The sequence below is a fragment of the Alosa alosa genome, chromosome 22, assembly GCF_017589495.1.
Source record: "Alosa alosa isolate M-15738 ecotype Scorff River chromosome 22, AALO_Geno_1.1, whole genome shotgun sequence".
NCBI lineage: Eukaryota > Metazoa > Chordata > Actinopteri > Clupeiformes > Clupeidae > Alosa > Alosa alosa.
The window spans coordinates 5170517-5197120 of NC_063210.1; the positions used below are offsets into that span (position 1 = coordinate 5170517).

The 26604-nt window shown below is 44.5% G+C and overlaps 3 protein-coding genes across 6 annotated transcripts in view; 1 reads left to right on the forward strand and 2 right to left on the reverse strand.

Moving 5' to 3' along the window:
• Positions 1–138: 138 nt before the first annotated feature.
• Positions 139–12207, reverse strand: wdr24 (WD repeat domain 24). 3 transcript variants are annotated; one of them, XM_048234095.1, is made up of 14 exons: positions 12149–12207; positions 11280–11448; positions 10584–10696; positions 7973–8098; positions 7007–7367; positions 6038–6215; positions 5168–5444; positions 3395–3847; positions 3155–3264; positions 2839–2939; positions 2604–2711; positions 1990–2339; positions 1519–1703; positions 139–930 (listed from the first exon to the last, which is right to left on the reverse strand). In XM_048234095.1, exons 4-14 carry the CDS (start codon positions 8090–8092, stop codon positions 762–764), a joined length of 2412 nt encoding a protein of 803 aa, XP_048090052.1. In that variant the 5' UTR covers positions 8093–8098; positions 10584–10696; positions 11280–11448; positions 12149–12207; the 3' UTR covers positions 139–761. The 3 variants fall into 3 exon arrangements, with proteins under 3 accessions (XP_048090052.1, XP_048090051.1, XP_048090050.1); XM_048234094.1 differs by lacking the exon at positions 12149–12207 and adding an exon at positions 11726–12142 and having other exon boundaries at positions 10584–10693; XM_048234093.1 differs by lacking the exon at positions 12149–12207 and adding an exon at positions 11726–12142.
• A 45-nt stretch (positions 12208–12252) lies between these two features.
• On the forward strand, positions 12253–16509 carry zgc:112496 (uncharacterized protein LOC541336 homolog). Its single transcript, XM_048233503.1, has 6 exons — positions 12253–12295; positions 12500–12662; positions 13101–13194; positions 13440–13599; positions 15685–15837; positions 16106–16509. Exons 2-6 carry the CDS (start codon positions 12526–12528, stop codon positions 16285–16287), a joined length of 726 nt encoding a protein of 241 aa, XP_048089460.1. The 5' UTR covers positions 12253–12295; positions 12500–12525; the 3' UTR covers positions 16288–16509.
• Positions 16510–16683: 174 nt separating this feature from the next.
• rhbdl1 (rhomboid, veinlet-like 1 (Drosophila)) overlaps positions 16684–26604 on the reverse strand; it is a 25017-nt gene continuing 15096 nt past the window's right edge. Inside the window, exons 6-8 of one of the 2 annotated variants that reach the window (XM_048233501.1) lie at positions 23452–23552; positions 22226–22286; positions 16684–20726 (exon numbers count right to left, since the gene is read on the reverse strand). In XM_048233501.1, the coding sequence (XP_048089458.1) occupies positions 20455–20726; positions 22226–22286; positions 23452–23552 (434 nt within the window). In that variant the 3' untranslated portion in view covers positions 16684–20454. Of the gene's footprint in view, positions 20801–22225; positions 22287–23451; positions 23553–26604 lie in introns of both variants that reach the window. The other variant, XM_048233502.1, reaches the window with a different exon arrangement.

Genomic DNA, 26604 nt, shown 5'->3' on the forward strand with positions numbered 1-26604 from the left:
TAGACGTTTTTGACATGTCAAAAATTGTTGTTTCCTCACATTTTGTTGGTATTTCTTAGGTCATTTTTGAATGTTTTTTTGTTTATTTTTTAAAAAAAAAAAAAAAAAAAAAAAAAAAAAAAAAAAAAGATACAGTAATTTGTCAGATAGTGAGCTTGCTCCACGTGAAGACAATGGGCAGCAAAAGGAGGAATTTATTACACATCATCTTCATTATTCTCATCAGGATCACATATTTACATACATACAAACAACTTAACATGTCTCAGGCAAACAGCTGCCTGAGAATGGGCATGTAAGAACACATACCAGTCCAAATATAAAAAAAGAGCTAGTCCCTTTCCTCTTGAGGTGATTGGCTTCGGAAGAGATTGTGTTTGGCAAGTGTGTATAGCTTGTAATGTATGCTGGAATAACGTGTGTGTGTGTGTGTGTGCGCGCTTGCACTTGCTAGTGTGTGTTGCTGTGTATGTGTTTGTGTGTGTGTTGTAGGCTGAAGTATGTGTGTTGGTATCTTTCGTATTGTGTGATGGTAACATTTGTGTGTGTGTGTGTGTGTGTGTGTGTGTGTGTGTGTGTGTGTGTGTTCATCCTTTATTGTCCTGTAAGAATAGCAGCGGTTATTCCCAAAAAAACAGCAACAGCAGCATCATGGTAAACCAACTTCACACCCTGACCATAGACTGACACATGCTTTCAAACTGAGCGTCTAGTCACACGCTTATTCCGTGTGTGTGTGTGTGTGTGTGTGTGTGTGTGTGTTAGGTGTATTCACACAGGTGTCCGCAGCCCGTGGGGCAGTGTGTGTTATCCCTTAGCCAGCTCCTCATGTGCTCCAGGTGGCCGCCGTGCCCACAGCCCTGGCACCACACAAACAGGCCCCGCACCACGTGGTGGCACACTGCACACACACTTGCACACTGGCGACACCTACAGGCAGGGAGGAGAGGAAGAGAGACAGAGGCAGATGTGAGAGGTCACATTACTACAGGCTACAGACATCCTCTCTATATGTCACAGCATTGGAGCAGGAGTTTACTAGACCGAGTCTATGAATACCATGACATAAATAAGTCATGATGTCAGCAGTGGCCTTGAATCAGTCCTGCAAGATTCAGGATGATTTTACAGCAGATGGCGTGTTGAGCCACTTTCAACCCATCAAATGCTGATATTTGTAAAAATGGGGATATTGTTACTATTAACACTAACACTGATGTTTCATTATGCAGTTAATTTATTACTATTTATTCATTTTCATTATTTTATTTACAGCTTGAAAAAGGGTGCATTTACACTTAAAGCTGCTGTTGGAACAACGTAGGGTCTATTTTTGGATGACAACGAGGGTAAACTTTCGTTGAGGACTAAAATAACATTAATCGGAGTAGTTTTGAGTAAGACCGGAAAATGCATTTACAACGAAATAGCATAGCAATAGCCTTGGGAGCAATTTCTCTGTTTCGACCATGCATGTTGTTTTACATCTGAGATTGAACGTTCTGTTGTCGCAGTTACCTGTCGCAGATCCAGCCGCGGTTGTTCATTGGCCGCTTGCAGTTGCTGCAATTGATGTGCAGCGTGGTGGAGGTCTGGTTGAGGCAGCCGATGGCTGCGCACGTGCTCAGTTTGATCACCTCGTTGGACACGTTCCACAGCTCAAAGCGCTGCAGCAGGTCAATATAGGACATGTACCAGTGCTCCTGTGCCAGACACACACACACAATTATGTTTTAGTGCAGCAGATCAAAGAATATGATCTAGTGGCACACATACACAGAGACAGAAATACACATTGGAACATGTAGTGGAATCACTACAGATGATCTACAAAGAGCATAGATTAGGCCATTTTTTCATTCAACATCAGGACTAACAAAACACACACACACACACACAACACTACAACAAAACGACAGACGCACACCTGTAAAACACACATAATCTGAGGCAGTACGAACAGCACAGAAAAAGGCCCACATGGTGCACCTGCGTGAGGTCGTCGATCTCCTTGCGGATGCGTTCGCCGAGGACGATGAGCACGGACACGGCCATCTGCACGTCGCCCTGCTCGGCGTAGTGGGCCAGCATCTCCTTGACGACGGGGCCGAAGAAGGCGGGCGGCAGGTGCGGCGGGAAGAGCAGCTGCGAGACGGAGATGAGGCTGACCGACTCGGAGGGCGTGAGGCACGCGCCGCCGCCGCCCGTGCTGCTCTCCGCCTCGCTGCCGCTCACGTGCGGCGACTCGGCCTTCTCCAGGAGCTCGGGCGCCGCCGGCTGCTCCATGATCTCGTGCCGCAGCGGGAAGGCCTCCTGCGGGAGCGTGTACTCAGGCTCCTCTGAGGAGGGAGACGAGCACACACACAGACACACGCACGCACGCACGCACACACACACACACACACAGTCAGAAATGTGCATATACACACACAATGTCATTTATCCATACACCCAAGCAATGTCAGAAACGTGCGCACACACACACACACACACACACACACACACACACACACACACACACACACACACACACACACACACACACACACACACACACACTATGTGATATATGTGCATACAAACACACTTGATACAAGACTCACCAGTCTGGTTGTCATGCTCCATGGAGTACAGGTCATCATCGTCCAGCTCTGCGTCTCCAAACACGTACTCGGCCTGACCCTCACTGCCCTCTGTCTCCTCATTGTCCACTGATGGACAGATGGAGAGAGAGAGAGAGGAGAGAACAAAGAGAAAGCAATGAATAAGGAGAGTCAGAGGAGAAAAGGACAAAAGGAAGAAAAACAGGCTGTGTGTGAGTGCGGCGTGCTGCGTTACCATCGTTGTTGTTGACGTTGATTTCCAGGTTGTGGATGTTGTCTTGTCTGCTCTCCTTGTTCCGCTCGTTCAGGCCGGAGCTCAACTCCTTCATACTGAAACTGACGCCACGACCAACACAACATCAGCGGCTCACAAACACCATAAACTTCCAAAAACATTCCTGCACCCAACAGCCACATTCATTCCTGCTGCAGAGGCCAATATAACTTTTATATTTAGAACATTATAACTTTGCCAACACAGAAACTCTAGCCACACACTGCTCTGTGTTGAGGCACTGTGTTCACATCTGTATGTAGGTGCAGGGCCGTACCTATTGAGGAGGGGCAAGGTTCCCAGTTTGCCGATGTTGTGATTAGTTGAGCTGCCAAGGTTGGCTGGCTCTGAAAACATGATCCTTAACATGGTCCATGTTGTGGAAACCTATACAAACACACACAATTACAGATCTGCACAATTAATCTGAAACACTCACACAAACACACAGAAATGGCAGGACAAAATGAGCACATTTAATTTGGACACTTAAACACACACACACACACACACACACCTGTGGGCGGTTGAGCTGCTTGGCCACCTTGGCGTTGTGGTCGCACAACTCGGCAAAGGGCTTCCCACTCAGCAGGTAGAGCCGTGCCGTCTCCACGAACCAATCCATGCAGCTCCCTGCCCCGACACCTCCCACGACGCCACCGCCACCTCCTCCTCCTCCTCCTCCTCCTCCTGCAGGCGCCTCGAACACGCTCAGCACGCTGGACACCTGGGCGAACTGCTCGGTGACGTCCGGCTTCTTGAAGAAAAAGATGGGGTAGCGGCGGTCCCCGCCCGGGTAGCCAGGCTTGCGTCCGGCCTCGCCGGCCATCAGGCTCTCCTTGGCGGCGAAGGCCAGGTCGCCCAGCAGGCCGAAGCACAGGCCCTCGGGATTGGCACGGTCCACGGGCCGGCTGGCGTCCTTGAATGCATGCTGGTACAGTGTGCTGTCCTTGGAGCCGGACAATAGCACCTGTCGCATTGAACACAAACACACAAGTTAAATGTAGATATGTATGGTGCGTGCGTGCCTGCGTATATTTACACAAGTAGGAACAAAACTATTCATACCCCTGGCAAATATTAATTTAATGTTGGTTTTCTCTTCACCGATATGTTTGTTCTGACTGAAAATTACACTACCACATGCCAAAAGATTGTAAGACCAATGTGGTAGAACAATGGAATCTGAAAAAGAAGCTTTTTCATCTTTTTGAAAATTTTGTATGAAAAATGGCATGTTTTTAAATAATCAATGAAAACATCTTTATCTTCATGAAAATGCTTCTTTTTCTGATTCCATGTTTCTACTACATTGTCTTACAACCTTTTGGCATGTGGCAGTGTCATTTTCAGTCAACATTAAATCAATATTTGCCAGGGGTATGAATAATTCTGTTCCTAACTGTATATATAAACACGGGTATGATATATAATATGGGTGTGTGCTTAAAGGGGTGCTTTTGTGTCTGTTGGTTTGTGACTAGGTGTGTGTGTGTATATATATATATATATGTTTATATATGTGAGGAAGGCTGTGTCTGTGAATGGATATGTACATGGCATCCTTGAAAAGATGTTGATAGAGCATGATGTCCTTGGAGGAGATTCAAAACAGGACAAGGACAATGCATGGGTGAGAAGTGTGCATGCATTATGCAAATACCGTATGTTAGAGTGGCAAATGACATTGTATGCCTGTGCAGTGCATTTGTGTGTGTGTGTGTGTGTGTGTGTGTGTGTGTGTGTGTGTGTGTGTGTGTGAGGGGGGTAGATGTATATATGGACGGATACAGATATGTGAGTGTGAGAGAGTGAGTGTGTGTGTGTGTGTGTGTGTGTGTGTGTGTGTGTGTGTGTGTGTGTGTGTGTGTGTGTGTGTGTGTGTGTGAGTGAGAGAAAAAGAGCAATTCAAACAAGTGGGAAACATGCCATTGTGTTGCGAATAAGCGAAGCGAGAAGGAGGAGGAAAGCTTGAGTCTCCATCTTTAATAATGTGCGTTTCCTGAGGGAGATTCCGCTCTTCCATACAACTCTACAGTAATGAAACACCTCCACAAACCCAGAGAGCAGAAAATAAACTGCAATATGAGAGAGGCTGTTAAGGGACGTGCTCTGGCATCTGTAGCAGCCTGCCCAAGTCAAGCTCATGTTTATGTTTATGGTACAGTATTTGACAGACACTTTTGTCCAAAGCAACTAACAGCATATGTGTAGGAATCCTAGTGGCCACGGTGTGGGTGTGTGTGTATGTGTATGTGTGTGTGTGTGTGTGTGTGTGTGTATATCGTGCCTGTGGGTCGTGTTGGTGCCTCCAAACGATGCCTGTGGTGACGTCCTTGTGCTCCTCGAAGGTGGCGAAGGGGATGTAGGGCCGGCGCACGTCCCACACATAGATGTTGTGGTCCACCATCATGGAGCAGGTGGCCAGGTGGTACTTCTTCTCGGGCCGCCACTTGACCCGCGCCACGGAGGCGATGGTCTGCACGCAGTACACCTCCTTGGCCCGGTTGGTGGTCATATCCCACACCTTCACCATCTTGTCCCGCCCGCCTGTGGCCAGCCAGCCCCTTCAGAGAGAGAGAGAGAGAGACAGAGAGAGGGAGAGAGAGAGAAAGAGAGAGGAGGGAGAGAGAGAGAGAGAGAGAGAGAGAGAGAGAGAGGGAGGGAGGGAGAGAGAGAGAGGGAGGGAGGGAGGGAGAGAGAGAGAGGGAGGGAGGGAGGGAGGGAGAGAGAGGGAGAGAGAGAAAGAGAGAAACAGTAAGAGAACCACTTCTAGCATCGAGACACACACACACGCATATTCACAAACACACCCACACGCCATCTCCTACTAGTCATCTGGATGTCAGTCACAGTAGATCAGTAGATGGGGTTGTTGAACATGTAGCACACACAGACACAAGCACACAAAACACACAAGCTCACTTTCACTCCCACGCTCACACACAAACACACACACACAAGCACACAAACACATAAGCTCACTCTCACTACCACGCACACACACACACAAACACATAAGCTCACTCTCACTACTACGCACACACACACACACACACACACAAAAGCACACAAACACATAAGCTCACTCTCACTACCACGCACACACACACACACACACAAGCTCACCCTCAAAAACACACACACACACACACACTACCTGTCGTCCGGGTGCCAGTCACAGCAAAACACAGGGCCAGTGTGAGCAGTGAACATGCGCTCGTAGCGGTCGGGCCGACGGATATCCCACAGCTGGACGTTACCGTTCTCAAAGGACGCCGCAAACGTGAAGTAGTCCTTCATGCTGAACTGAACGTCACGCACACTCTCCGACTGACCTAAAACACACAAACACACAATCCAAATTTGTAGACAAATGTGTCTGTATAAGAAAGTTCCACCTGGCTAGTGTGGAAGCTCGTGTAGATGCTTTTTCTGATCATTTATTACTATTTATTTGGTGTGCTGAACAACGGGGTCAACAAGATGGGTCAACTCCTGGCCATCTCAGAAAAGGTCAGGACATTTCACAATTTAGCTTTCTCTTACTCTCACTCAGTCCACCTAAGAGGGTGCTGTCTGTCTGTCTGTCTGTCTGTGTATACACAGCACTTGACCACCTGAGAGGGTGGTAATAGACCTGTGTCTCTGTGTGTGTCTATGTGTGTGTGTACATACAAAGTCCCAATTCATCTCATGATCTGACAGACTCCTATTAGCACAAGTTGAACCACTACATGAAGCCGTCTTGCGAGTGTATGTTTGAGTGTATGTTTGTATGTCTGTGTGTGTGCGTGTGTTTGTAAACACTCTACCCACCCACCTGAGAAGGTGTTGATGGACTCCTTCTTGCGCTGGTCAAAGCACTTCATGAAGCAATCTCACAAGTGAAGTGTGTGTCTGAACATCTTCCTGGGAGTGTGTGTGCATGAACACTCTCAATACTCACCTTAGACTGTGTGTGTTTTTGTGTGTGTATATGTGTGTGTATATATTATATGTCTAAATGTGTGTGTGTGTGTGTGTGTGTGTGTACTCTCTCTCACCACTCACCTTAGAAGGTGCACAAGGACTGTGTGTGTCTGTCAGTGTGTGTGTGTGTGTGCACACACACTCTCTCGCCACCCACCTGAGAAGGTGCTGACGGACTCCTTCTTGCGCAGGTCGAAGCACTTCATGAAGCCGTCCTGCGAGCCGGACAGCAGCATGTGCACCTCGGTGGGGTGGAAGCACACCTTGTTGACCGTGCGCTTGTGCTCAGTGAAGAGCTGCTCCTGCTTGTTGCGGCAGGGCCGGCCCAGGTTCCAGGTGACCACCGCGCCGTTGGTGGCCGCCGTGGCCAGCAGGTTCTCGTCCATCTGGTGCCACATGACGTCGGCGCAGCTGAAGTTGAGCGAGGGCTTGCGCCCTACGCGCAGGTTGAGCCGCTCGGTGAAGCCCTCCTCCTCCAGCGCGTAGATCTTAAAGATGTTGCGCCCCGCCACCACCACCTGAGAGAGACATGGAGGGAGACTGTGACTTCAAGCATCCCTTTATTGGAACATTCATCTCATGTCACATTACATTACATTACATTACATTACATTACATTACACTGAAATACTTTACATTTATGACCTAAAACCAGCTACTAGAACTATAGCAACTAGAGAGAGAGAGAGAGAGAGAGAGATGGGCTTAACTATATAAATAAAAAAGGTAAACAAATGATTTATCTGGTCATTTGTAAAAAGTATCTATGTGTATGGATTGCACTGCACCACCACCTAAAGCACAGACAAAACTGAATGTAAGTGATAAAGAGTGTTTCACATAACATGTATCCTAGTCCATCAGGTCTACTGTCTAATTTGTGTGTGTGGGAGTAGAAAGCCTGAGAGAGAAAAGGTGGAATGAGGTGACCCCCCCCCACCCCCTCCGAAAGAGACCCAAATGTTCATTTTACCATCTCCACTGTCTTTTCTCAGACAGTTGTTAAAATACCAGCCTCATAAAAGTTTAAGAGTTGGACTTTAAGAATCTAATTGTGAAAGGGTGCGTGATGGGTGTGTGCGTGACGCGCGTGTGTTTCAGAGCGAGAAAGACACACACAAACCTGTCCTGCATCTCGGCACACACTGATGGCGTTGGCAGGGGCGTCCAGGTGGCAGAACATGGTTTTTCCCCCGACAGCGGCACTGCCCAGCGCCGTACTCACACGCGTCATCTTCTCCATCACCACCTGAGAGGGCAAGTCAAGGGGGAACCAGACACACAGACACACACACAGACACCACACACACACACACAGAGAGAGAGAGAGAAAGTAATATAAAGTCCATTGTTACAACATATTAGCCTGGAAAATCCAGACCCTGATAATCTAGAAAGATTAAGGGTCTGGCAAAGAGCAATGTAATGGCCCAACTCGAGGGGCAGCAACAAGCATGCATTTAAAAATCTCACTGCACGCAATTGGATAACACTAGACCATGTTTACTCTGAATGATTTCGGACTTCGACGCAATCGGATAACACTATGACCAATGTGTACTGTCCTCCAACGTTGCAGCGCTATCTTCATCAGTTTAGCTGATTCCCCGGAATGCAAGGGGAAAAAGTAACGTGCATCACTGCTCTTTGTCAGAGTGTCTCGCAGAGACAATTCCATTGTGCTCTCGCGAGAACTCTGGATTTCCAGGGTAACAACATATTCCACATCACTTCATTCACAAGTAATTAAAACAATATAAAATAAATAATCTTCAACAGAAACTGTGTTACCCTGGGGGTACCGTTCCCTCATAACACCACATCTTCAAAACAATAGAAAAAGAGAGAGAGAAAGAGAGAGTGGCTGTAAAAACAGATAAAAGTGTCAGCAAATTAATATTTTAGTTGTCTCCCATTTAGGTCAGATGTGTGTATTTTCTATGTATTATATTATCACTATGTAGATATTTACTATATTTCTCTATGTGTTTATATATATATGTGTGTGTGTGTGTGTGTGTGTGTGTGTGTGTGTGTGTATGTATATATATATATATATATATATATATATTTGTATTTATTTTATTTTTTTTCCCTCATTATTTTAAACTATTTGCTATTCAGTTATTTCCTTTAGCATAATAAAAAACAACAGGGTTAATAAGGCCTGGTTGATTTTAATGAAATGAAAAGAGGACGTTCATTAATCCAATTAGCTTCAAAAGTCAACATCTGTCATTCAGTGCCTCGGCACTCTTTCGTCTGATTCAGGTCAGCAGAGCAAGCCGCTGATGTCCTTAACAACTCAACAACACAACAAACAATTATTGTTAATGTTTCCCAGTCTGTCTATTATGTACATTTTTACCTAGTGCTATGTCCTAAACAAACAACCCACACACATTTAAGTATCATACCCAGTGATGGGTTCTCCTGTAAAGAACTAAAGATTTTTAACCCACTGCAGCTAGAGAACTGTCCAGTGCTTTGCTCTGCTCTGGCTTGCGTGACTGAGATGAGTTTTGCCCGCCTGGTGGGAACATTAACTGGGACACAGCCGTCTTTACATTCTTTGGGGAGAGGAAGCAAGCGAGGGAGAGAAAGAGAGAGAGAGGGAGAGAAAGAGAGAGAGAGAGAGAGAGAGAGAGAGAGAGAGAGAGAAAGAGTGTGAGTTTGAGTGTGTGTGAGAGAGAGAGAAAGGAGAGGAAAAAGGGGGTGGGGTTCAGCGAGAGAGGGGTGTGTGAGAGAGGGATTTGGGGTCCTACATTATACATTACACACCAACATAACCACACACACACTCGCAACACAACTGTCCATGACTGCGGTAATAATAACCTGCTGCAGTTAGTCCTACAGCCAGAGGGTGGCAGCACTACAAAGCACTGGTTGGGAATGCCTTATTTTACAGGTCACTCCACAAGATTACCCTAGGTTTACACAAACAGTTTGTGGACAAATTCGTTTCATTAGCGTCTCTATAAGTAAAGACCCATTCAGACCGAGGCTGACACAGCAGCTTTTACACCCCCCCACCACCACCAAAAAAAACAGATCGACCACCATGAACTTGCACAGCTTGCTGAGTGACTGCCATTTATCACTTTAGCTAAGGATCCCATAAGTTGTAGATTGTTCTGACCTTTTCAGATCTTTAAAAATAAAAGACTGGAATTGACATGACATTGGTGAAATACCAAGCAATGGCAGGACGTGTGAGTGGCTGTGAGCCTGGGGATGTGAGGGCAGACACATTCATGTGGCATTCCAGGCATTTTAGACCACAACAAAAAGAACACTAAAACACCCTCTCATATAGAACTAGCATTCTGACCCAGGAATCCAGGAAAGGAGATTTTATGAGATGACACAAACGTGTGATGACAAAGGAGTGTCGCTGTCAAGAAGACAGCAGTGTGTGTGTGTGTGTGTGTGTGTGTGTGTGTGTGTGTGTGTGTGTGTGTGTGTGTGTGTGTTGTTTCTGTCTGTCAGTAGAGTGTTGTGTGCGGAATTCTCTGTGATGATCTCATACTACTCATGACTCAGTACCACAAACAGATGGAGTATGCTAAACAACAACAACTAAAACAAAAATACAAAGATGCTTCTAGATTTACAGGAAGCAGACTATTTATTCTACAATAACTGTGCTTTGTTCTATGATGCTCTTCTCCAATTGGTCTCTTCAAGTGGATAAAGAGGGGTTCACTGAAGAAGGTTCTTGCGACACTTACTAGTTCCAGAGGAAGCCTGGGGGACCCCTCAGCTTCTCCAGCCAATCAGACGCTCCCTCTCAGCCCCCTGCAGCCAATCAGCAGGTCCCTCAGGTATCCAGCGCAGAGTGCTGCTGGGAAATGAGTTCAGGAGATGAGCTGGCTTGTGCTAGTTTTCAGACATACTGCTCTACAATGCGTGTGACCCAGCTATGAGATCAACAGTCTCGCCAAATAAAGAAACCAGGACTCCCCTGACCATCAACTCAAAAATCTAAGCTATTTTGTTTTGTATCCGATCAATCATAATTAAAATGTCCTTATCTTATACTTACATTAATAACACTGATGGTACATTAATAGGCATGTTTATGTTTTCTTAAGTCTGTACACAGCACTAATGTATTGGATTTTAAAGGTTTTGTTTTGGCTGTTTTAATAAGCGGCTCTTGTTTGTGGTTGGAATGGGCACAGCATTTCAAGACCCTTCTGAGCTGTACAAAAGCAAAACATACGATAGAAGCAAGCTTTGAAGAGAATCTCTTGAATTCCAGATTTGAATTCCTGAGCAAGGCTTTTTACAAAGATACAGAACTGACTTGCAGAACACAGAATGCAGAATTTACAATTAGGGTCATGCAGATATATTTCAGATTACATGAGTCATTAGTCAGCACCTTTGAACAAATACAAAAATATCACAATCGCAATACTTACCGTATATTCAAGTGGTCTTGTAAAAACTGGATAAGATTATGCTTCTGGTATCGGCGGCACATGACGAGGTGCCCACGCGCGCTAGGCGGTCTCCTGTGACCACGCGCTGGGGCCCTGTGTCGCGTTTGACATCTCCAGAGAGAATAACACTCTCGTGCTGTGTTTCAAGCTACAACAGTACATACGAGAAAGTGTACAAGAAGTTGCGAATGCAAAGCACCCTCATCCTCTAAGTTTACAAAGTTCAACCCACATAAAAACAGAGATATATGTACGTGTTTTAAGCTGGAAGTGTTATCGTTATACATCAACGCAATTTCACTAAACGTAATTTCAACGCAAGAATATCATTACTCTATTATAAGAGCGACAAACATACATTTTACTACAAGAATACCTTAGTCGTAAGCTTAGGACTTTAGTCGTATTATAATAATAAGTCATACCTATCTCATGGGAGTCGGAGAAATCTCGATAACGTTAGATGTTCTTCATATGTTATCGTCTCATAGTTGCATGCATGAAGCTAGCTTAGTTGTATTATATTGCATGCAATGAGCAAATGTACAACATTCTTAATAATTCTTCAGATGATTCCTAAAATGTTACACCAGAAGGCTGTGTTTGTATCTTTATGGAAAACTTTATGTCACTCAGCATGTGCTAGCAGCAATAGGTTAGCCAAGTGATGAAAGTGAAACATAAACAAATTGGTTTGATACTAGCCCATTCGGTCGTAACAGCCATTATCTGGCAAGCGAATAGTGCCTTTTATACGTTATATTCTCGTGAATTCCGGACAACCCAAACCTGAGATAAAGTCAAAACAACTACTTCACTAGCAGCTCGGCACACTCGGGTGAACTAACCTTCCAAAGCAAGCAAATGTTGTGGACTTTCTTTACTGACAACCGGATGTTGTATCTCAACTGCCGCAAATAAATCGTTATTTACGACAGTACCAACGGTAGACGACCAGTCTATGGTCTGCATCTGCTTGTGTACAGGGGTACTGAGTAAGTTGAGATTGACTGAACAGAAAATTCACTGAGCTTTAAAACCAGATTCTGAAAAGTATAGCTGTGTCGAGAAGTCTAGTCTTAGGAGTAGCCTACAAACACCACAAACAAAGTGTTCTGACGGTTCACGGTACAGTAGTATGCACTGAACAGACAGTCAGCAACATAACTTCTGAATTGTTTCTGTTACCTAAAATACAGTGCAGTGAACTCCTGTCTCCTAAACGATGCCAATGGACGCAGGACTGTTCAGCTGCTCTGACCCAGCAGTGTGGAGGGGGGTGCATGAGAAATACTGGGCAGTTGTAGAGGCTAAGTCCTCAGGGAAAGGCAAGGCAGGAAAACTGCTGGCTCTGGACAAGTGGTGAGCACATACACACACACACACACACACACACACTTGTTTTCTGTGTAGTGCAATTGATCTAGGACCTCTTGTGATAAACATGCAAATCACTTGTAAAGTGGATCAATCAGGCCAAGGCTAAGTGTATGCACACACAGTCAATAGGAGCTGTCTAGACATGTGTGCATGTGTAGTTGCTCTGATGTAAAGAACAGTGTGTAGCCTACTCACCTTTTACTCATCCCAATATCATCATCAATGTTGTGATTCGGGACTATCAGTTTGAAGGCCACAAGTGTTCACTTGATCTTCCATGGAATTAGAATGATAGATATAGATAGATAGATTACTTTATTCATCCCCAGAGGAAATTATTATTATAATGAGTTGTTCTCCAGGATGAGGTTAAGGGCACATGGGGTGATTCCGTCTGTCTGATGTTTGGTCTCTGAGCAGGTATCAGGAGGAGCTCCCAAAGCAGATTACTGCCCGGACACAACGTCACGTTACCCGTGATGAGCTGAGCAAGCTTATGGAGTGGAAACTAACGGTCAGTATGGACATATGAATACATGCAGGGTCCACATCCACTTTTATTCAGTTAATATTAAATATTAATTTTACCAGTTCTGTACAGGTAAAATAACAAATGTGTCTGCTTTTCCACGGTACACTATGCCCCAACCATCCCAGATGAACTTAAATAAATAAAAGCACATTCACAAAGTTTGTAAAAATGCTGAGCCCTGGAGGGTAGAGAAGGATTGGTATTGGTATTTTTTCTTTTTTCCCCAGAGGGGAAAGTTCCGACCAAGACTGCAGCAGCTGATTGGCTCCAACAGTGAGGAGGTGGTGCAGAGCTGCAGCATCAAGGCGTTTGGTCTGCTGCCAGACGTTCAGGCGGCCATCCTGGAGCTGAGCACTCTCAAAGGGATGGGTCCAGCCACAGCCTCAGGTTTAGACACCGACCGTTACATTACATCTGCACCACTACATACACAAACCCATACACACATTCTATAGTTTATGTAAGGGATGAAGGACAACACATCTCTCACCTCTCTCTTTAAAGAGTGTGACAATGTGTGACATTCATTACCAGTTATAACATCACAAGAAACATTAGTATCTGTAACACAGGGGGCACTAATTTGAATGTGCAGCGTGCCGTACGTACCACTAACATGCTGTGGAAACCACACAATGACAACAAGCGTCAATACCAATATTTGCTCATTTATTGACACATTGTACAGCGTAATGTAGCAGAAATCAGTTGAGTAATTTAAGCGTTTATCTAACATCGAGAGAGCATTAGTTTGTGTGGGTCGGTATACGCATTGCATTGTGCATTGCATCTCATACAAATTGGAGTCCATAGCCTCAGCTGGTTGAGGCACCTACAGTTACATTATGTAATCTATACCATTACATGAGCAGACCGATACCCACATACTACACATATTTGTAAAGAATAATGAACACAGCATTCGGGTGTTACAAAATAATAACACCCGAATAAAGCTGTTACACCATTGCAGCTATGCATTGCACTACATATATGGACATTGTGTTACAGATGCTGAAAAGAAATACCACAATTATTCATTTGCCTCTTTTGTTTTGAATCCTGATCATGTGGCTTATCTGAGAATAATGCTGAACTAGCAGTGTGTTATATAATTTAATCATATCCCAGTTCTTGTCTTCCTGTTTCTGAACTGGTTGACATCGAGATGACCGTTGTATCGTACCTTTACTGCCAGATAGGCTATCTATTCAAACAGTGCTTCCCAAATTTTTTTCTCTTGTGTCACACTATTTACTATGAAAAAAAAATATGATTTGTATAGCCTCAAGTTTCAGGCATTGCACTGTATTTGTAAAGCGCCTTTATCCAAAGTGCTTTACAGATTTATGCCTCTCAGTTGACCCATTCACACGCATATTTACACATACCGATGGGGAACGGCTGCCATGCAAGGCGCCAATCAGCACATCGGGGGCAGTTTGGGTTTCAGTGTCTTGTTCCTGGACACTTCAACAGAGTTGGGAGGAGCTGGCCTCAAACCAGAAACCGTCCAGTTGCCTAACAACTCCTCTACTCCCTGAGTCACTGTGGCATTTAAATTGTTATTAAAACAAAAAAAAATTGGGGGAGCGGTGGCACACAGGACCCGGGTTCAAGTCTGACCCGCGGTCATTTCCCAATCCCAACCTATCTCTCTCTCCCACTCACTTCTGTCACTCCTCCCTGTCCTATCTGAATACAGGCAAAACGCTAAAAAAATAATACACTTTAAATAATCGTAACAATGATTTTTCATGCTCTTAAGGCACAGTTTGACAGACTCTGTGCTAAGGAAACACATATTATGTGTGATGCATGATTTCACATAGATATTATACATGTAGTGGCAACATTTCAGTTCACTATTTCCGTATAATTAGACTACCTCTTCACATGGGCAAAATAAAAGGTAATCTTTGACCCCGTAGCCTACGCAACTTCATCATCATCCACCGCCTTTATGCCATAGCCTACTGAGTTGAGATGACCATTGATGTGTTTTATTTTGATATCATCAAAGGAACAGAATCTCAGTACTTGGAGTTGTAGAAGATGATGTCAGTAAAGAAATACTATTACAAGACTATATATGACAGACCATAGATGACAGTCAAAAAGATGTTTGCTTCTATCCTGTGTCTGAAGCATCTAATTTTACGCGTTTCTGAACATTCTACCATTCTCACACGCGCAGTACAGGATCTATAGCAACCAGCAGATAATCAGCATATAAATTATCACCTTAATTACACTATTTTCAACATTAAATGCCACATATGTAATTCAGTATGCACAAAAGTAATATTTAAATGCAAAAATATGAACAAAAAGGCATTTTCACATAATTTGGCTCTTACAATAAATATGTGCTGTCAGAGATTTAAATAATATCTGTCAGATAAATAAAACAACTTGAAACAAATTTAATTGAGCAGAATTCGAGATGTATTCTTTTTTCCATCTGTCCAGCGGTGCTAGCAGCAGGGGCTGGCGAGGAGGTGGCGTTTATGGCGGATGAGAGTGTGGAGAGCATCCCAGAGCTCCGTCCAGTGCAGTACACAGCCAAACACTACAGCCTCTACCTGGACAAAATCACCCAGAAGACAAAGACCCTCAACACAGGTAAGGCATGTGTTACCTTGGGATCATTACAGCCAAATACCGTGTGTGTGTGTGTGTGTGTGTGTGTGTGTGTGTGTGTGTGTGTGTGTGTGTGTGTGTGTGTGTGTGTGTGCGCGCACGCGCGCGCGTGCTTGAGCAACATGGCACCTCAAAACAGGTACCACATACCTCACTGAGATCATTTCAGTTGACTCTGTGTGCACGCTTCACTTCATATCACTCTCTCTCTCTCTCTTTATCTCTTTCTTTCTTTCTCTTTCTCTCTCAGTGGACAGTCAACAGGATTGGACTCCTCATATGGTGGAGTTGTGTTTATGGACATGGGCAGTAGCCAGTAAGCTGCAGCCATCTCTGTTGGAGGAGTTTAATGACCTAAAACACCAAACCAATCAAGAGCCAGTTAAGAGACCTGCAGCCAATGACAGAGCAGCTAAGAGGCAGAAAACCTAATAAGGTGTTGTGATGTACCAACTGCTATTTTGAAGTACAGTTCCTTGTTGTTGGCCACAGATCTCTATACCTCTATTATGGTCTTGATCACACACAGTTAAGATGGTGGTCACATGGACCAATCTAAATCTGAAGACATTCCAGCCATTTATATATTGTTTCTAAAGGTTGTTTTTTTTCTTTGCCTGTAATGCATGAATAAAGATATTTTATAAGGAGGTCCATTAGTTTCAAACATCTTTTTGAGGCATTCATGACATTAACATTCTGTTAACTTGATTTCTTAAATATAACTGATAAATACACACACACACACACACACACACAGACACACAAACACACACACACACTTTCAGCAACATATCTAATAACTAAAGAGACATGGATAGGCCAGGCCACAGTATCGCTCTTTATTCTCATGTTGTCTATATGAAAGCAGGTAGAATGACCAGTAGAAAAGGGAAAAGAACAGGGAATTGAAATCCATAGAAAATGGCTGAGAACATCTCAACATTTACATTACATCATGAAGAAACTGTGGACTGTTATAGAAACAATCCATATTTACATATGTGTGTACTATTGTTGTTACTTAAACAGAAAGAGGGGAAAAACAATTTGAGATTCATAAAATCTGAGTAAAAAAAAAAAAAAGTTTACAAAATGTGAATCAGAGCCTGCTGTCTAGACAGGAGATTTCTGTGTGTTTGTTTTTGGCACCATATTTGAGTCAGCAGGGTTGAATGGAGCCTCTTGTACCCTTCGGGTTAAGTTCACTGAAGCTGATCTAAGAAATGATGGATTGGCTGAGGCCAGTTAGATCAAAATGCTACTCCGTCTGTCACATTGAGAGTTCATAAGGATATACACTCCAGGGAAAATGGGAAGATTCTGTTTTCTGCCGAAAACTTTAGAGTCAATATTCAGTGTGTGATGTATATTGCATATCTTCCAGGCTCACAAATTTGGCCAGAACAGTTGTTTTTTTTAATCTACGATTTATGTTCACTGTTTTAGCTCTTCAAGGTCAGAGTTTCTGAGAAAGGTATTAGGGTTGTTTACTTTGTTAAACCCCACAATCTTTTAATCAACAAAGCAAAAGAAGAGCTGAATTTAACTGCCAAACAGGTATTACCAAAATCATGACATTCAACTACTTTACCTCAATGCTAAAAACAAACTAAAGCAGTTAGAACGGCAAGGTTATGTAGGTTCATGGACTCAAAACATGAGTTTTTTCTAAACTCTGGAATTGGATTATGTATGTGTCTACAATCTGAAAATGCTCGGCAGTAGTTTCTTCCGTTTCTGAAACACTGATGTCAGAGCAAATCAAAACATTCAATCATTCTTGGTGTAAATGTAAAATAATTTAATTTTAATTTCACTGGAGTTACAAATTAAAGATGCCACAGTTTCTTTTTGCTTTTCAAGACACACAGATTAAGCCACATGAAAATGAATGTCATGTTACAAGGAAGGAACCGACAGGAAAGTTCTAGAATGTTACTAACAATAGCAGAGGATACTGCATTCAAAGACCACCTCATGTAGGCAGGAGTACACTGCATCCCACAGTGGGATGGCTTTCCTCTGACTCTCAGGGTCTGCACAAATCTCACAGGAACTGTATGGAATGGGAGCGAGCAATATGGCTACTTTATTGACAACTCTACAACCTTTACAACCTTCTTTGTGGCTTAAGAGCACTGGTATCAGGCCCACAAACTCCTTCAGCCCTTCAATGGATTAGCTGACTATGTCAAAATCACCACCACCTTCAATCTGAATACTCTTAAAATGGCCTCTCCTTTGTTTTTCCTTAGGCCTATGTGACAAACCAGATAGCAAATATAAGCATGTCAGATTAAATGGCATTGTGATTTATGTTCGCCTATACCTGTCATTTATGAAAAAAAATAGCTGTGAAGGACTACAGGAGAGGTTCCAATTTAAGTTTATTGAGATTGAAACACAGCCAGGCACTGAGTGAAGCTACAAGCCTGATAAGGGTTACTGGGGCAGAGCTCTATTCTGGTAGAGGTTAGCATGAAGCTAAAATATCGAGCTACTTGCTCAATACAGATCAGTGTAGAGCTAACACACTGAGCTAGCTACATGCCTAGTTGGGAATTTAGCATAATGCTAATGCAATGATACTGTAAAACAGGAGTTAGCATGAAGCTAACACACCGGGGGGACTGTTTTCTTAGTAGTGCTGTCATTGTAACAGTACAAGTCTAATGAGCTACACTAGCCTGCTGTCATACAGCACATAGAGAACATGCTCAAGTAACACTGAGTATCTCACACACACACACACACACACACACACACACACTCCCCAGATAACTCTAAGTGTATCATTTTTCCTTTAAATGCCACATTCTACGCATCCTCTTTTCCGAAAAGTTGCAACTTTGATCTGTTCAGTGGCACCACACAGAAATTGTATTATCTGAGCCGCTAAGCACACACACTAGAAACTGGAGTTGCTTCTGCTCTGAAGCAAGCAATGACCTTTTCCTCAGACCCTCTCTGTCTCACGCAAAGGTACGCACACACACACACACACACACAAACATAAACACACATAAACACACACAAACACACTCACTCACACCATGATGTGTGATAAATAAATAAACAATTTTGGCACAAGATTCAACAGCATCAGCACATGACATCACAAAGCAGCAGAGGGCTCGTCATAGCAACCTGACCCCTCAAACCCCTCACCTAACACATCCCCATAGGTCAGTCTGAGATGGACAACATAAAATGTCCTCACAAGAGCGTCAGAAGACACGACCCAAAAATGTCCTCATAAATCTGTCACGCAAAAATACACATTGCAGGAAATGTTATAAATGCTCAGTAGATTCTGTGTCAGATTTCAAGTTCATAAGAGTTTCAGCATTATAGAGAATGTTCACACAATAACATATATATTTTTAACACAAGTAACACAAAGTAGGGGATTTTTTTTTCTTTCCTCTCACTTTGGCAACTTTGACAATATCTGGCAACCCTCGCAATACTGAAGTGAATTCCTGAATATACAGAAAAACAGAAGTAAGGATTACCTGTGGTCACCTTGGCAGTGCTCCCCTAGGTAATGGTTGCCAAGGCAGGCTGTTACATGAATGATGATGTCACTGACACCTCATGTAAGGGGTCAAAGTTCAAGCTGTCAGAGGTTAGGTCAGTTAGGGTTTGTCCCTCCTGGCTTTGGTGTTGTTCTGGTGATGCAGTTCTTCAGTGGCTGGACTGTAGAGGTGTAGGTTTGTTCATTTTATGTAATCTCTTGACTCACTTGACTTGTGGTGTACATGTGTGTACACACAAACAAACACACACATACACACACACATTAACAGAACATGTGAATTATGGGACCAGTAAAGAGAATACACACACACAGTACAGTATAACCAACTGCAGAGAAAGAGACAAAACAGATCCAGTTTAAAAACTGGTGTTCCTTCACACATCACATCTTGGCCCGCTCAAAAAGTAGCTTCACAACCTCTAAACTAGGTCAGTTTTAGCATTTCGCTCAAATAGAACTAGACACTGTGTGTGTGTGTGTGTGTCTGTGTGTGTGTGTCCATGGGATTATGGCAGGATCCTTGATGGGAATACATAGCTGGTTGTGTATTGTGTTTACTTTATTGTCTGTTGTTTGTCGGAGTTGAACTTTCTGTTGAAGTGTATGCTGAGGTACGCTTGTCCTCCTGTTTATTGTGTTTGTTTGTGTCTCTGTGTGTGTGTGTATGTGCATTTTTTCAATGCATTACTGAACCAAGGAGTTTTGTGTCTTTATACAACTCTAATTGTTGTGGATGTGTGTTATCGATACTGAAGTCTATTGTTTGTGTGTACATGTATGCATATAGCTGCCCAGTGTTAATGACAGCAACTACAAACCAACCAATAACAGCAAAGTCTCATCTTTAAACCACACCACCTCTCTCTCGCTCTCTCTCTCTCTCTCTTTCTCTTTCTCTCTGGTGGGGTTATTCACTTGTTTTGTTTTAGGGGGAGGGGGGTGGTAGAAGGGTTTTTGGCTGGACGTTTATCCGTGATGGCTGAAACCAAGGTGGAGGAGGTGCACTGGGGGCTTGGATGGAGCAGCACGATTGGTAACCCCCTCACAACCGTGCGTCATGGCGGCGGCGGAATCTGGACGCCGAGCAACTCGTAGGCGAAGATGTTCCAGAAGATGGCGAAGAGGAGGAAGGTAATGAAGGAGAAAACGAGCACCCACCAGGAGCACTGCGTCTGCAGGCTCTCCTCGTAGCTGCGCAGGATCAGCAGGCCCATGCTGATGCCCACCACCGCGCCCGACAGGTGCGCCATGAAGCTCGGCTGCGGCCCCGACGACGGCAGCGGAGGCGAGAAGCGCAGCCACACCGCGCGGCCCACCTCGGAACTCACTGCAGACGGACCGCGGGGGTTGGAGGGGAAGAGAAGAAGGAGAAAAGAGAAATTGCAACAGATATAGAGAAAGCTATAGATAAAGAGAGACAGAAAGGAAAGAGAGACATAGAAAGACAGACAAAAAGACAGAACATAAGAGAGAGGAAGATAGAAAGGGTGGAAGAGAAGTAGAAAGAGAAAGAAAATACAGAGAAAGAAAGAGGCATTGAGAATAGAAAGAGAGAAACAGAATAAGATTCAGATGAGGATAGACATGGAAAGGAAGAAATAAAGAAAAAGGATAGAAAGGTGGAGAGAGAGAGAGAATATGAAAAACAGATAGAGAAAACAAAACAGACAGTGATGGAGAGAGGATGTATGGAGCACAGAGCCAAAGGCAGCTCATGTAACTGAGCACTTCACTCAGTGAGAGAGAAAGAGAGACGGATAGAGAGGAGGAGGAGGAGGAGGAAGACAGCATTACACTCAGGAATACTCTGAACAGTCTCAGATGGCCCAGTAGAGTGAAGGGTGAGGAAAACACACACAAACACCAAAACTGCAAACTGACATCTGATATACTGCTGAAATCACTATAGCGCTCGCATGACTGACTCGTATGACTCCTCTCAGCTTCAGTTCCTATATCTTTTGGGCTTTTTGCCTTTATATCTAAACAGTATCTAGGACAGTGGAGAGAGACAGGAGGTGAGTGCGTGTGAGATGGGGTGGGATCGGGACATGACCACAGGCCGTAATCAAACCTGGGTCCCCTTGGGCACTGACACCCACATGTGATCCGGTGCTGCCGCTAACACCACAGCTCCCCCATCCTTTCAGCATAATTTTTAGTGATCAAATGAGCTCTGCTACGGTGTTGTATGCTGATATGTTATATGAAGTCTTTCACCTTTGGATGCTGATGAAGCATTGGGATTATGTCATAAAGTTGACATAGTAAGTATCTTTCATGCATATCGAAACCTCAGTGTTTTTCTTGCTACTCTTCTATTTGTGTTGACAAAATGCTATAGTTTTCACACAAAGACACCGAACATTTCTTTAAATGTACCAATAATAAATCTAGCACGACAAAACAGTTCATTAAGAATAACGTAATTTATTAATCTTACTGATCCCCAGGGGTATGTGACACCTCTTTCAAACGGGCCTTTAATTTAGTAACATACTTTATTAATTTGTTATTAATCTATCGTTAATTTGTGTGTGGGCAGCCTCTCTCCCCTTAATTATCCCCCAACAGTAGCCAGGGGGCATAGAGGCTGTGAACATCGTAAACCCCCTCCCAACACCTTAGCGACAGACGATAGCACCCACAGGTGTTAGCCCCCTTGCTGTCTGCCTCCCAGGCCGAGCTGCTGTGAGCTTGAGAGTTTGAGCCTGAGGCTGGACCAGTCAAACACTACACAGGTTACACCAACACAAAACTATTTAATATTGCCTTTAATAAATCATTAAATGAATAGCTTGTAGTTAAGTAGTTAGGGGCACTTACTGCAGACCAGGGCCAGGATCATTCGCAGCAGTTTGTACGGACACTTCATGCCTGCCCAGTTCTGTAAGAGACAGAGGGAGGATAATGAACACAGAGTTACAAGACTACTTGTGTGTTTGTCGGTGTGATACTGATTGCCTGGAATTTGATTTTAGCATGAATGATACACAGATTTCAGCATGATTGGTAATGCAGAGATATGGCCAGCTGTGTGTATATATATATATGTGTGTGTGTGTGTGTGTGTGTGTGTGTGTGTGTGTGTGTGTGTGTGTGTGTGTGTGTGTGTGTGTAAGTGTGCGCAAGCATGTACAGTATGTGTGTCTTTGTGTGTGTGTCTATTTACGTAATGGGGTTTGTGTAGTTCTCTCTGTATGTGTGTGTGTGTGTGTGTGTGCGCTCCCCTTTGGCAGCATTCTTGGCTGTGTAAGAATAGCAGGAATAAAAAATGAATGTGTGTGAAGCAGTGGAGTAGTGGGTGAGAGGGGGGTTAATATGTTTATGCCAAGTCTTATCACAAACACACACACACACACACACACACACACACACACACACACACACACACACACACACACACAGAAGCACTCCTCCTGCTGCAATCCTTTTAGTCCAACTGCCTCCAGCTGCCTGCATCTGTGTGAGCATGTGTATGTGTGTGTGTGTGTGTGTGTGAATGTGTGCACTAGCTTTTACAAAAGCCTTTTTTTCTCTTAGTAGCTTTTAGGGTGACCTGATCACTGGGGGAAAATGGTCCACTGACGCACACACACACCAATGTGCAGACATACCCACATTTGAATTCATGCATAACCATGGGCTATAAGGCATGTCTTATTTCAACTCTATAGCAGTTGAGCGTGAAAGGTAAAGTTATGAAATGTAAGAGGGTAAGGTCAAAGAAATGCATTTATTTCTCTCCTGGGAGAAAAAGTGTATGTTCAAGATGGAGGAAAACATAGGCTGCACACTTCCATTCATAGGCTCCACACTTCCATTCTCCATCCATTCCTGCCTCTCCTTCTCTCGCTTTCTCTCTCTCTCTGTCTCTCTCTCCCTCGCGCTCTTTCAGTGTGTCTTTCCCTCTCTCCATCCTTTCCTTGCTCATGGTCTGTGTCCCCCTTTCTACTTTCTCCCTCCCTCACTTCCTTTCTCTCACTCTCCCTTTCTCTCCCTCCCACTGTCCCCCTCCCATTGACAGTCCCGGCGACAGGGGCGGTGGTTACCATGACAACGTTGGCGAGATGGGCAGAGCAGAGAGCGTAGACACCCCCGGAGCCCCCCACCACAGGGGCACGCATGTCAGTGATGGAGACTGTCAGCGAACCTGAGAGAGAGAGAGGAGGAGGAGGAGAGAGAGAGAGAGAAGGAGAGGGAGAGAGAGTGAGAGGAGGAGGAGAGGGAGAGAGAGAGAGAGAGGAGGAGGAGGAGGAGGAGGAGGAGAGAGAGAGAGATAGAGGAGGAGGAGGAGGAGGAGAGAGAGAAGGAGAGGGAGAGAGAGAGAGGAGGAGGAGGAGGGAGGAGAGAGAGAAGGAGAGGGGGAGAGAGAGAGAGGAGGAGGAGGAGAGAGAGAGAGAGAGGAGGAGGGGGAGAGAGAGAGGAGGAGGAGGAGAGAGAGAGAGAGAGGAGGAGAGGGAGAGAGAGAGAAGAGGAGGAGGAGAGAGAGGAGGAGGAGGAGAGAGAAGAAGAGGAGGAGAGAGAAGTGGACAGAGGGAGAGGGAGAGCGTGACGGAGAAAAAGAGAACAGTGACAAAGGGGTATCCGTAATGTGTGCCCTTCATATGAACACACACACACACACACACACACACACACACACACACACACAGTCACCCACATGCGGACTCTCACACACAAGCTGTGTTCACTCATTTTGCTTTTCGAAAACAAACACAATAGAACCAGAGTCACGCACATCGACACTGGCACACACTGAGAAACATATTTCTCTCTCTCTCTCTCTCTCTCTCTCTCTCTCTCTTTCTTTCTCTCTCTCTCTCTCTCACACACACACACACACACACACACACACACACACACACACACACACACACACACACACACAGAAAAAGACACAAACATGCAATGAACTGCAAGGGTCAGGGCAATTAGCCACAATACCCAATCAGAACACAATAAAGGACTTTAATTATCACCATGGCAACAAAAAAAATGAATACAATTTCGATGGCACTGATTTAGATCCACGTATTGTTGACAGGCCGGCAGCACACTTTATACACTTTATGAGTGTGTGTGCGTGTGTGTGTGTGTGTGTGTGTGAGTGTGTGTGTGTGTGTGTGTGGTTAACCTCTGACAGATCATCTATAACACCCACATTGCACTGCTGCTGCAGCAAATAGCTTTGCTGTGATCAGCACTCCTCTTCGCAAATACACCCGCAACAACACACACACACACACACTCTGTCTTTCTCTCTCTCTCTGTCTCTCTCACACACACACACACACACACACTCTCGCATAACTGACAACGATGATAAATCAAAGACTTGCAAAGGGCAACCTGTCCTCACCTCTAGCCACATGATAAACACCACAATGACTATATGTGTCTTTGAGTACATATCAGTGCATATGTGAATGTCAGACTCCAATAAAGTGTGTGTGTGTGTGTGTGTGTGTGTGTGTGTGTGTGTGTGTGTGTGTGTGTGTGTGTGTGTGTGTATGCACATGCCATAATGTCCTTGCTTCGTGCTGAGCTCTCCATTTAGCAGGAAAATCTCATCATATTTATGATCCTCACATCACCGTGGCAACAGCTAAATCAATATCCTCTGCAGAACCCCAGAAGACTGGGAGCATGATGGGAGAAGGAGTGAGAAACACCTTGGTGCACTCTGGGAAATGTAGTCTATGTGAGGGACTCGTGAGTGGAGAGCAAAAGAGAGGATTATCATAACACACACCTACACACACACACTTGTGCCCACACACACACACACACACACACACACACACACACACACACACACACACACACACACACACACACACACACACACACACACACACACACTCAGCCAGAGAGAGGGATAGGGAAAGGCAGGCCCACTAGAAGAGGGGAAATGAAGCCAAGGTCATGCTTTTGAGCTAACAACAATACAAACACCCCCCCAAACAAACAAACACACTCACGTACACACACACACTCTCTCTCTCTCTCTCTCTCTCTCTCTCACACACAAATACACACACACGCACACACACACACACTTGCTTGTACAATTTGAAAAAAAAAAAATCTGTCAAAATATGCACAAAAGTCTTTTGTTCAAATGCACATGCAACAGCAAGCTTACATTTAATGAAACCAGACTTGCAGTACACAGACACACACACACACACATACACTCACACACACATACACTCTCACACACTAACACACTGCAGTCAAGTGTGTGTACAGTATGCCCTATAACTGCACACTGAGAAAAGCCTGGTGTATATAATGTGACCTACAGGAGATTTACACAACATAGATACTGCAGAGCTACATACCAGCTGGTCACCGTTACACTCACTCCCTAATCCTCACTCCCATCTGTTACACTCACCCCCTAAACCTCACTCCATTACACTCACCCCCTAAACCTCACTCCGTTACTCTCACCCCCTAAACCTCACTCCCATCTGTTACACTCACCCCCTAATCCTCACTCCATTACACTCACCCCCTATACCTCACTCCATTACACTCACCCCCTAAACCTCACTCCGTTACTCTCACCCCCTATACCTCACTCCCATCTGTTACACTCACCCCCTAAACCTCACTCCCATCCATTACACTCACTCACCCCCTAAACCTCACTCCCATTCAGGTCATGGGACCAATGTAACCTGCGTTGTCTAGACCGTGTGGCCCATGCCTGCACTTGCCTGGACTTGAACCCGCAACCTGCTACAACTTGGACTGGGAGGCAAGCGCACCAACAAAGGAGCTAAAAGACATCACGGCACATGGTGCCCTGCACCATCACTGGACACAATTAGTTTAGTCCCTCTGCAGGTGCAGAGGCATTTGTTCTTGCCACATGTGTGTCTCAGAGGAAAAGTTGGATGATGATTCATTTTGGATAAGCTTTGTGTTTTGGATTATACCAACAACCAAATAAAACTCGAACATTAACGACTGTGCTTGAGCTGGCCACAGCTCGCGCCAGGATAGCCTTCAGAGCTGCCAGGCAAGGAGTATGACCAAGCCAACAGGTATTATAAGTGACCACTCTCTAGGGCTCTGACTAGCTGATACACATAGACACACATACACACAGTTATCCACACCCGGTAAGTTACACTACCATCACGTAGAATATAAGTTTAGTGGTTAGGTAAGCTGCTTTTTATGTTTTGACC

Bases quoted from the DNA above. Each gene is read 5' to 3' on its own strand.
- wdr24 (XM_048234095.1), bottom strand. From the start codon at position 8,092: ATGGAGAAGATGACGCGTGTGAGTACGGCGCTGGGCAGTGCCGCTGTC. The intron at 6,216-7,006 runs GTGGGTGGCGAG...TGTGTGTTTTAG, and splicing joins GTCCGTCAGCACCTTCTCAG to GTCAGTCGGAGAGTGTGCGT. The intron at 3,265-3,394 runs GTGTGTGTGTGT...GTGTTTGTATAG, and splicing joins AGCAGCTCAACCGCCCACAG to GTTTCCACAACATGGACCAT.
- zgc:112496 (XM_048233503.1), top strand. From the start codon at position 12,526: ATGCCAATGGACGCAGGACTGTTCAGCTGCTCTGACCCAGCAGTGTGG. The intron at 12,663-13,100 runs GTGAGCACATAC...GTCTCTGAGCAG, and splicing joins CTGCTGGCTCTGGACAAGTG to GTATCAGGAGGAGCTCCCAA. The intron at 15,838-16,105 runs GTAAGGCATGTG...TTTCTCTCTCAG, and splicing joins GACAAAGACCCTCAACACAG to TGGACAGTCAACAGGATTGG.